The sequence below is a fragment of the Panthera pardus genome, unplaced genomic scaffold (assembly GCF_024362965.1).
Source record: "Panthera pardus isolate Hobbes unplaced genomic scaffold, ASM2436296v1 HiC_scaffold_20, whole genome shotgun sequence".
NCBI lineage: Eukaryota > Metazoa > Chordata > Mammalia > Carnivora > Felidae > Panthera > Panthera pardus.
In genome coordinates, this window is record NW_026526766.1 from 92,741,271 (window position 1) to 92,751,385 (window position 10,115).

The 10,115-nt window shown below is 62.5% G+C and overlaps 1 protein-coding gene across 2 annotated transcripts; it reads left to right on the forward strand.

The window, feature by feature from the left end:
* Positions 1 to 1,205: 1,205 nt before the first annotated feature.
* On the forward strand, positions 1,206 to 9,989 carry CCDC183 (coiled-coil domain containing 183). 2 transcript variants are annotated; one of them, XM_019435908.2, is made up of 14 exons: positions 1,206 to 1,355; positions 1,783 to 1,904; positions 2,371 to 2,448; positions 2,657 to 2,824; positions 3,043 to 3,147; positions 5,035 to 5,157; positions 6,437 to 6,559; positions 6,652 to 6,718; positions 7,267 to 7,367; positions 7,972 to 8,132; positions 8,404 to 8,572; positions 8,661 to 8,768; positions 8,839 to 8,935; positions 9,685 to 9,989. In XM_019435908.2, the coding sequence occupies exons 1-14, from the start codon at positions 1,286 to 1,288 to the stop codon at positions 9,801 to 9,803; spliced, it is 1,611 nt and encodes a 536-aa protein (XP_019291453.2). In that variant the 5' UTR covers positions 1,206 to 1,285; the 3' UTR covers positions 9,804 to 9,989. The 2 variants fall into 2 exon arrangements, with proteins under 2 accessions (XP_019291453.2, XP_019291454.2); XM_019435909.2 differs by having other exon boundaries at positions 6,652 to 6,706.
* Positions 9,990 to 10,115: the final 126 nt, after the last annotated feature.

Genomic DNA, 10,115 nt, shown 5'->3' on the forward strand with positions numbered 1-10,115 from the left:
AGGTCATGATCTCGCGGTTCATGGGTTTGAGCCCCACATCAGGCTCTGCGCTGACCGCTTGCTCAGAGCCTGGAGCCTCCTTCGGATTCTGTGTCTCCTTCTCTCTCTGCCCCTCCCCCACTCACACTGTCTCACTCTGTTTCTCAAAAATAAATTGTAAAAAAAAAAAAAAAAAAAAAAAAACTGGCAATGACCAGAAAGCCGAAAAGGTCTGTGAGGTCGTGGAGGACCTGCACGTGACAATATCTGAGTGAAGGCCATGGTCATGAGTGGGGTCTCCAGATTTACATGTTGGACCCCCAACCCCCGGGACCTCAGAACATGACTGCACTTGGGAGATCAGGCCTTTAAAGAAATGGTTGTGTTGAAACGAAGTGGGCCCTGATCCGCTCCGGCCTGTGTCCCTGTTAGGAGAGGAGGTCACAGACACGCACGGAGGGACGGCCATGTGGGGACACGGCGAGAAGATGACCACCTACAAGCTCAGGAGGAGCCGGCTCTGCTAACACCTGGCCTCCGGGATATGAGACGAGCAATTTCCATTGTTTCAGCCACCTGCCACTTTGCTGTGGCGGCCCCTGCAAATCCATGCGTTGCCGCTGGAAAAAGTAACCTATCCGGTGTGCCTCCCTCAGAGTCCCGGGCTGGCAGGTGTTCGGAGCGCTTAACCCCACCGGAAGCTTGGGCTGCACACGACCCCGCCTGGAGTAAGCGGCATCGAAACTAGACCCGGGAATTGCCCCAGGAACGTGGAGGTGGAGCAGGGCGGGCTCCAGGCAGCAGGTGGAGGTCAGGGAGGGGTGAGGTGGTCGGGGCTGACAGCTGAGGTCTCGTGAGCCAGGTCGCCCCGGGTGTGGAATCTGAGCTTGGGGTGGGGTGAAGAAATGGAGATCCCACAAGGCAGAGATTAGAGGTTTTAGGAGGCTCAGTGGAGGACAGCCTCGGGGTATGGAGGGGATGGGGAGGGTACAGGGGGCTGGTGTGGGGTGCCGTGTCAAATCACCACAAATCACTTCCCTATGGAAAGTGCCTTGACCCCAGCAGTGCTCCTGAGCAGACAGCAGCTGACCCAAGCATGCAGGGGACAACCCCAAGGCTGGCTGGGGGCACAGAAAGGGGGCAGGGTGGGCCGGGATCTCCAGGGCTCCGTGGTTGAGAATCTCGGCCCCCATCACAATGGGCTGAGATTCCGGGGGCGACGTGAACTGCTTGCGGCTCTGTTGAACAGGCCCAGGACAGGGAGGGCGGGAGTTGCACGGGGGCCTGGAGGACCCTGACGGCCACCATGAAGGCATGCAGTGAGGCAGATGTGGAGGGGCAGATCCAGGAGCTGAAGACAATCACTCGGCTCCAGGGTGAGCCCTCCGTCCCCCCCTCCCTCACCCCCCCCCCCCCACTGGACCAGCCTGCCTGGCCCCATGCAGGGCCCAGGGGCTTTCAGATCTAACACAGGGCCAGTCCAGGGCAAACAAGGGCTAGAGGCCACCCCCCCCCCCCAAAAAAGGACCTGAGAGGAGGGATCAAAAGGGTCTGCCATGCAGGGGGCTTCACGGAGATTTGTGAGCACAGTGAGCCCCAAAGCCAGAGGGGACATTCTCTGGCCATTGGGTCTGGAAGGGAATCACAGGACGTGCCCACCTCTGGCTGCCACCTCACGTCCCCCACTGCGCAGCACAGCCATCACTAAGAGCCATCCAGATAAGCACTGCTGGGCAGTGAAGCCTGTGGCCCTCGAGTGGGGGCAGGAAGGAGCATCTCCGTGCCCACCCCTCCCCCCACCAGAGCAATGCCGGGCACTGCAGATCCAGGCCATAAAGGAGAAGACGGTCAAGAACAGAGCCACGCTGGCTCTCCTGCACAGCACCATCCGCCGTGGGGCCCAGGACTGGGCTTTGGCCAAGAAGGTGAGCAGCCCTGCTCCCCCTCCCTGCTGACCACGGGCTGGGGGTGGGCACATGCTGAAACAGGCCCACACACAAGGGGACAACAAGGACCTCCCCCTTTTCCCACTCTTACCTCTCAGGAGCCAGGGGGCATCTTGGGGAGGGGCTCCCCAGGACCTGTCACTCCAGCAAGCCGGATGGGCAGGTTCCCCACCGCCCACCCCAGATGGCAGGGTGGGCCTGATGGGGAGCTTCTCCTGGACTCCCCCTACAGCAGGGGCCCCTCTGGCTCTCTGGCCATGTAGGGGAGACCTGGGTCCTCTTCTCCTGACTCCCATCACCTCTGAGCTGGGATAGCCTGGATGGGCCCTCGCTGCTGGGCTAGCACAGGCTAGAGAGGCCCGGGGAGAATGCCTGGAGGGAGGGACTGGTGGCTGGGGGTACACAGGGAGACCGGGGTCCCAGCTCAGCCACCACCGCTCTGCAGTATGACCAGCAGATCATCTCCAAGGCCTGCGGGAAGGACACGTCCATGAGGTTGGCGCACTGCCGCTGCTCCATGGAGGTGAGGTGGCAGGAGGGATCCCTCGGCCTCGCCCGGCCAGCGGACCGCCCCCCCCCCACCCCGACCACCACCACTAAACCACGTTGCGGAGCCGGTGGCGGGCAGAGCGAGTTCCCAATCCCAGGGGTCCCGCCCCGCCAGCCCCGCCGTGCGCGGTCCCCGCGGCCCCTTGCGCACCCACGCGCGGGCCGTGCCCTCCCCGACCCAGGTGGCGCGGGAGAAGCTGCGAAAGTACGTCTTCGACCGCGTGAACGTGCACAACGTGCTGATCCACCTGGTGCGACGGCGGGAGCAGAAGCTGGAGAGCATGAAGCTGGAGCTGGCTAGTTTGCGGAGGCAGCCCGACAACACCAAGGAGGAGCAGCGCCTGCGGCAGGTGGCGGGCGGGGCGGGGCCTCCGGGGGGAGGGGCGAAGCTCCTCCGGGAGGCGGGGCCCCGGGAGAGAGGGATGGGACGCCGTCGGGCGGCGGGGCTAGGAGAAAGCCACACCCGCCAACCCTCCCTGGAAGAAAGCGCAGCCTCCCCCGGTCGGCCTCCAGGTGGGCATCCACGCGGTCTGTCCCAAAGCACCGCGTGCCCTCGGGCGACCCCCAGGTCATCCGCCAGCTGGAGAACAACATTGAGAAGACCGTGATCAAGATCACCGCAAGCCAGAACATCTACCTGCTGTACGTGGACCTGCTGGATTATCTGAAGAAAGTGAGCCCCCTCACCCCACACCTCAGCCCAGGGAAGTCATCTGGCGCGGAGGGCGGGAGTCTCAGGCCCCAGCCTGCACCGCGGGGCTAGGATCTCAGTGGGGACCTCAGCCTCCGGGGCAGGGCCACCCCTGCCACCACCACCCCCTCCCGTGGGGAGGGGGCTGCAACTCTCCTCCAGGCCGGTTTGCCTCTGGGACAGAGCCCTGCTTTAGGCCCCAGCTGAGCAGGGACACCCTGCACCTGTAGGTGGAAAACACTCCATCAAGAACGTGTAATTTGCTGTTTCAAAAAGGCATATTATGGGACACATCAGAATTGTTTGGGTTTTCTTGCACATACTTGATGGTTCGGTTTTTATCTTGCCCCATCCTTTATCGTTGCCTGGCCTCCGAGGGCAAAAGATGGGCCCTGAGCCTTCAGAAAGTCCCTCATCCCAGAGGGACTTCATAGACGGCAGGCCAGTAACCTGGAGCTTGCTGCCCAGCTCTTTTAAGCCAGCCGCCCTGCCCCCAGCAGAGGAGGCCTGGAGGAGGCCCCCAGGGGCCACAGGTCCCACCGGGAGGGAAGGCCTCTTCATGGGGAGGAAGAGGACCAGAAGATGGGAGGACTGGACGGTGGGGGCCCCGGTGCCGAGAGGAGGAGGGGCACAGGGAGAATGAGGAAGTTGTCCACACTCCCTCACCCCAAGGCTGGGGCAGGGGGAGTCCTGGAGGGCAGCGCAGCGAGCCAGGTGACAGGTGGAGATGTGGTGGCATGGGCAGACACCGGCACTCTTCCTGGCTGGGGTCGCAGCCCCCCAGGCTCTGCCCAAGCTGCACAGGCAGGTGTCACGGTCCTCCTGCCTGTCCCTCTTGCCTCAGCCCCCTGTTCCTAGACTCAGCCGAGGCCCTGCACACCTCGCCTTCCTGGGCCCACCACCCCACTCCGGCTGTTACCTGGGGTCCAGACCTCCTTCACGTGACCAATTATGTCCCCCGGGGGGTATGTTCTTTTCAGAACATACGCAGTTTTTAAAAATAACTCCTGGGGTCATCTGTATTTTTTTTAAAAACTAGGGAAATTCTACATTATGTAGTTATTAACAACAAACGACTAAGGGTCAAGATACATTAGATATTGGGGCGCCTGGGTGGCTCAGTCGGTTGAGCGTCCGACTTCAGCTCAGGTCATGATCTCGCAGCGCATGAGTTTGAGCCCCGTGTCAGGCTCTGTGCTGACAGCTCGGAGCCTGGATCCTGGAGCCTGCTTCAGATTCTGTGCCTCCCTCTCTCTCTGCCCCAACCTACTCACATTCTGTCTCCATCAAAAATAAATAAACATTAAAAAAAATTTTTTAAGATATATTAGATGTATATGAGTCTGGCTCTGAGCTTAATACTTCATTACATATAGATTCTGACAGCAGCCTTGTGAAAGAACCAATTATCAATAGGTGGGCACACTCAGAAGTTAAGTGGCTTTCCCAAGTCCCCCTAGCCCGCTGGTCAGGGCAGCCTTGGCCTTGAGTCCTAGTCTCTGACCCCACGTCCGTGTTTCGAGCCCCTCTGCTATGCTTCAGACAGCAGCCACTCCCCAGCCGCAGGCTCCCCCGGGGTGGGGCACAGTCACCGCTCACCCGGTGCGACACCCCCATCACAGCCTCCTTGGAAGTATGTCTGAGTGTCCTGGGCAGTGGGAAGGCCCACCAGGGAAATGCCGTCTGCCCTCCTGAAACGGTGCTTTCCCTGCTCTGTGCCTGGTGGGGGCTGGGGCCCCAGGCCGGACCCTCCAGGGTGCTCAGGGCCCACACTGTCTGGGGTAAGGAGTGAGGGGCAGCATCTGCTTGGCCTGGAGCCCCGGGGCCATCAGTTTCTGTGCCCAGCTGCTCCCGCCCCTTTCGATGCAGGAGCTGGCCAGCTACCCCACAGGGCTGGACAAGCTGCAGAATCTCGTGAGTGACTACTGCTCAGAACTGTCAGACATGACTGTCATGTCCCAGGATGCCATGATGATTACAGACGAGGTCAAGGTAAGCTCAAGTCCCAGCCTGGGGATCCCGCAGGGCCCTGTCTCTGACCCGTCTGGCCCAGGGTCTGCAGGGACACTCACAGCCCGTGCTGCCCACAATCACTGGAGGGACCCAGCAGCCACCTCACTGGCCTGCTCTGCTCACACACTAGGCCCCTGGACAGAAAGAGTCGCCCCTGGGCATGGAAGCCAAGAGGTAGACACAGGAGGGAGAGAGTTAGCCCGGTGCAGACAGAGGCCATCCATTCACCAGGTCTGCACCAAGGCCTCCTCAAAGCCCTTGTAAGTCAGGCGTGCATCCTCCTCCTGATGGGGGCAGTGTAAGGAACCATCCGGCGGTCCATGAAGAAATGTCACACGACCACTGGGCCATGCTGCAGAGACGAGTGGGTGACGTGGGGCCACTGTGGGGCCCTTAGCTGCTAAGGGAGGCAGTGCTCAAGTAGGGCTCTGCATATAACCGAGCGGTCCCAACCCTAGAGGACGAAGGACAACCAAGGTCCTGGGGCATAACGGGGCCAAAGGAGGCACGGCTGGCTGGAACGGAGCAGGTGCAGGGAAGGGAGCCTTTGAACCAGTGGAGGCAATGGGGCGGGGGCGGGGGGGTTAGGTGCTGGCCCCCCACCCAACCTGGAGCTCTGGGAGGAGAAATTTGCGTTTCAAAAATGGCCATGCTCTGGCTGCAGAGACTAAGGGTGAGCAGAGTCCGGATCCTGGTTGCATGGAACAGAGCAGCGGTAGAGCTGGGTGCCTGGTCATCACTGGGGCCCCAGAGCCTCTAAAGGTCACCCGATGAAGTGTGGGGCCAAGTCAGATGTGGACGGGGGTGGGGAGGGCAGCGTGCAGGACGCAAGGGCAGGTGTGGAGGGATGACAGATTTAGCCGCCAAAGCAGGACACTCGGGAAGAGACGGGGCCTGGGGGAAGATGTTGACTTCCTTTTTAGACTGGGGCATCACTCCGGTGAGTTGTCAGTGGAGCCGGCCGAGGCAGCGGGGGGCCCAGGCTACAGAGAGAAACGGGGTCCCTGAGCCGAGGCTGCAGTTGCAGAAGGCAGCACCCCCAGGGGCCAGGTGGGAGAGGCGTCCAGAGAGGAGAACGGAGGGCCGGAAGGACTACGAAAGCCGCAGGCCTGGGCACGTTAGAACGAAGGGGACAGCCGAGAGCTTCCAACACTAGTCCCAAACCTAGAAGATGGGGACTGAAACCGCCGGCCGGCCGGACTTAGCACCACGGAAGCCGTGGTGAGACGTACCCCTGCCCCACCGCCTGCGTCCCCAGATGAACATGAGGCAAGCGGAGGCGACTTTCATCGAGGAACGCAGGGCCCGGGAGAACCGGCTCAACCAGCAGAAGCTGATCGACAAGATCCACACGAAGGAGACCAACGAGAAGTTCCGCAGGGTGAGTCCCTGCAGGACCCTGGGACCGCACGGCAGCGGGAGGCCCCGCCCCCGCAGACGACGTCGCTCATCCCCTCCTCCCCCTCCTCCCAGGGCCGCCGGGACTTGGACTTCCCCTCCAGTCTCGTGGGTGCAGAAACCGTGAAAGGTAACCTGAAAGGTAACCGCTCAGCTCTCTGCCCGCCCCCAGCCAGGGTCCCAAAAGGCCGGCAGGGACTCAGGTCTCTGCGAGGGCTGCCGGGGCGAGGGAGACAGACGGGCCCCTGCCTGTCCCCACTAACCTGCAGAGGCCGAGTGCCAGCAGCCACAGCGCACTCTGCAAGGCACTGCTCCCAACCTTGGGCTTGCTGCTGAGTGTGCTCGAGCCCCCAGTTTTCTCAGCTGTAAAATGCACTTAACGGTGCGGTCCCCTGGCTTCCCAAGGCTCGACCACCGGGTGATTCCTCAGAAGGGTTGTGTCAAGCCCCCCAGGTCCCTGTGCTGCCTCTGAGAAGTGCCAGGAGGCACCCATGCCAGGCACCCGCTGGATGGAGCTGCCCTGGGGCATCCTGAAGGGCCCGCTGAGGGGGCGGGGGGAGCAGGGCAAACTGCAGGGAACTCCGGCAGCCACCTGCTCGGCTGGGCATGCAAGGAGATGTCTGATGGCCTCGGGCAAAGCTCCCGTGACCCTCCTGCATGCTGGCCACCCTTCCCCTCTGCTCCGCCCAGTGAGGAAAAGAGAGACCTCCCAGGCTGATATCCAATACCAGACGGACGTGACTGCTTTGGTGGAGAAAGTGAAGATGGCTGTACAATGCTCCCACCTCTGGGTACTGCCCCCTGGCACTCCCGGGGAGTGAGTGGAGGGCAGGGGGCCCCCGCCCCAGCCCAAAGCCTGCCGCGGGTACCTCTCGAATGAATGTGGGCACAGAGCTGTGGCTGCACGGCTGAGAGCGGAGAGCACGCCGGGAAACGGTTGGCACAGCCGAGCCTCACTCCAAGGGCCACACAGGGCCCGCTGGGACTGGAGGGAGGATCCAAATGCCGAGACCTTCCCCTACAACCCTGTCCCTTCCTGAACTGCCGGGACCACGGTGAGAGGCTGACACTGCCCGGCCCTTCCGTTTAATCCGATCTGGCTTTATCAGTAGTAAGCTTAGCTCCCATCCACGGCCCTGACTTTGGACGAGTGGCTCAGAGCCCCCGGCAGTCTCTCAGGGGTGATCTCCTTGCCTCTGCCTTGGGGCGTCTGCCCTCTCTGCTCGTGCTGTGAGCGACACGCGGGGCCTCACATAAAGCGCTTCACCCAGTGCCCGGCCGCGGTCAGCATCGTTCCTGACCGCTGGGGGGGGGGGGACCCCGGAAGAAACCAGTTCTGGGGGGGCCCATGCCTGCCTGGCCCACACCCGCCTCTCTCCCCACGGGCCCGGCCAGGACATCGCCGGCCGCTTCCTGGCTCAGAGGAACACGGAAAAGAACCTCGGGCTGCAGGTGGAGGGCTGCGAGCGGCGGCGGGTGCAGCTGGAGGCCCTGATGAAGCAGCTGGAAGCAGAGGAGACCGCGCTCAGGTTCCGCCAGACGCCCAGCTCTGCCAGGTACCCCAGGAGGCCCCTGCCTTCCGCCAGGGCCACCCGGTGGGGCCCTCGTGGACAGCCCGTGTGGGCGGGGCCCGGCTCAGAGCCCGGTGTGTCGGCTGCCAACGGGCCTGTGGGTAGCCTGGCAGGTGGGCCACGGAGGCCCAGCCGGGCGATGCCACGTGCCCACAGCTGAGCTCTTGAGCCCCCGAGTTTAGCACGACACCCGGCGCAGGTCTGTGGCCGCCTGCCCTCGACTCTGTGCCACCTCCCTCCCCACCGTCCTCGACAGCTTTAAGTCTGTCGAGAAGAAAATGAAGGACATGCTGAGAGAGGAGGAAGAAAGGCTCCAGCTGGCCTACTCCAACATGACCAAGAGCCAGAAGCTGCTGCTGACCATCCAGATGGGCATCGACAACCTCTACGCCCGGCTGATCGGCATTGCGCTGCCCACGGCCCAGGTACCAGCCGCAGTGGGGCGGAGCCGTCTGCACGGAAGGTCCCCGGGAGAAGCCAGGGTAGAGATGAGACCCTTCTCCGGGCCTACAGAAAGAAGTGCTCTCCAACACCCTCGACGTGTCCAGCAAGCTGGCATACTGTGAGGGAAAGCTCCTGTACCTGGCCGACAGACTGCAGGCGCTGTCCAGGACCGAGGAGGTAGCCCGAGGCTGGGGGTGCCTATTCGTCCCATGTACCCTTGGAGCTGACAGCGCCCTGTGCCCTGCAGGTCAACGCAAAGGTGAGGGATACCCTGGAGTCCTCAACTCTGAAGGAGAAGCAGAACCAGAGGATCAGCTTTGAAGACCTGGAGGACGATGTGATAGGTACAGGCTCGGGGCTGGGGGCCAGGCCGCCCGGCATTGGGGAGGGGGCGTGTGGCAGATGGTTCTTTCTGGCCAGGACAGCCTAGAGGCACGGGGGGGCGGGGGGGGGGGGGGCTACGAGGACGGACAGGTGCGTCTCTTGTACCCATGGGATTTTAATTCACGGAAGGGGCTTAGTGAGGACATGGAGAGGCTGACGCTGTCAAAAGGAAAATTTACTAACTTTCCTGACACATGGGAGCATCACTGCCCGCGAGGCGGCGGAGAGGAGCAGGGGGAAGGCCGAGGCCAGAGCCTTTATGGGGGTTTCTGTGGGAAAGGCAGGGGAGGGCAGCTTCGGGTGGGCTTTTGGAATAATTCCAGTGGGCTTGCCGTGTAGGGGCCGTCCCCAGTTGTCTGGTGCCTGGGCCTGGGTTGGTTCAGGCGGAGGATTATTGACCTGGTGTGAGAGCGTGACATAGAAAGGGGGCCGGGGGGTGTGGGCTCTGGATAGCTCGGTTTGCAGGAGAGACGCTCCCAGCGGGCGAGGCTTCTGCTGTCTCTGAGGATTGGCTAGCCCTGCGAGGGGACAGCCTCTCCCCGGGTCTGTAAGACCCCACATGCCAGGGCATCAGGAAGATAGAAAATAAAAAAACGCTAATAGCTGGCCGGGTGATGGTGCAGGCCAACAAAGCCCGCACTGTAAGTGAGCTCGCTGCAGCAGAGGGGCTGCAGAGTGCAGCTGCCCTCCTCCTGGACCTCCCTTCTAGAAACCTTCCAGTTCGCAGACGTGGACCACAGCTACGTCCCCTCGCGGGCCGAGATCAAGAGGCAGGCCCGGTGGCTGATCGAGGGGAGGCTCAAGGTGGCCAAGAAAAAGAAGAAGTAACCCGGAGGAGGAGCCCCTGCCCCGCCCCGCAGCCCCCGCCCCCCAGCCGGCGCTTTGTTACACAAATAAACATTTTTCCAGGACTGCCAGGGGGGACCGCGGGAGCGGAGTCGCGGAAATGAACCCTGCGGGGACGCAGACGTGGGGGGATCACGTTGGGAAGTCTGCGGAAACGTGTGGTGCTGGGTGAGGGGCCAGGGTTAGGGGGTGAACGGCGGTGGGGGGGAGGGGTCCGGCGAGGAAGCGGACAGGTGTCAAGCGCCTTGTGCGAGCCCGGGGACCGCCCCGAAGGCCGGCCGGCCGGCTGGCTGG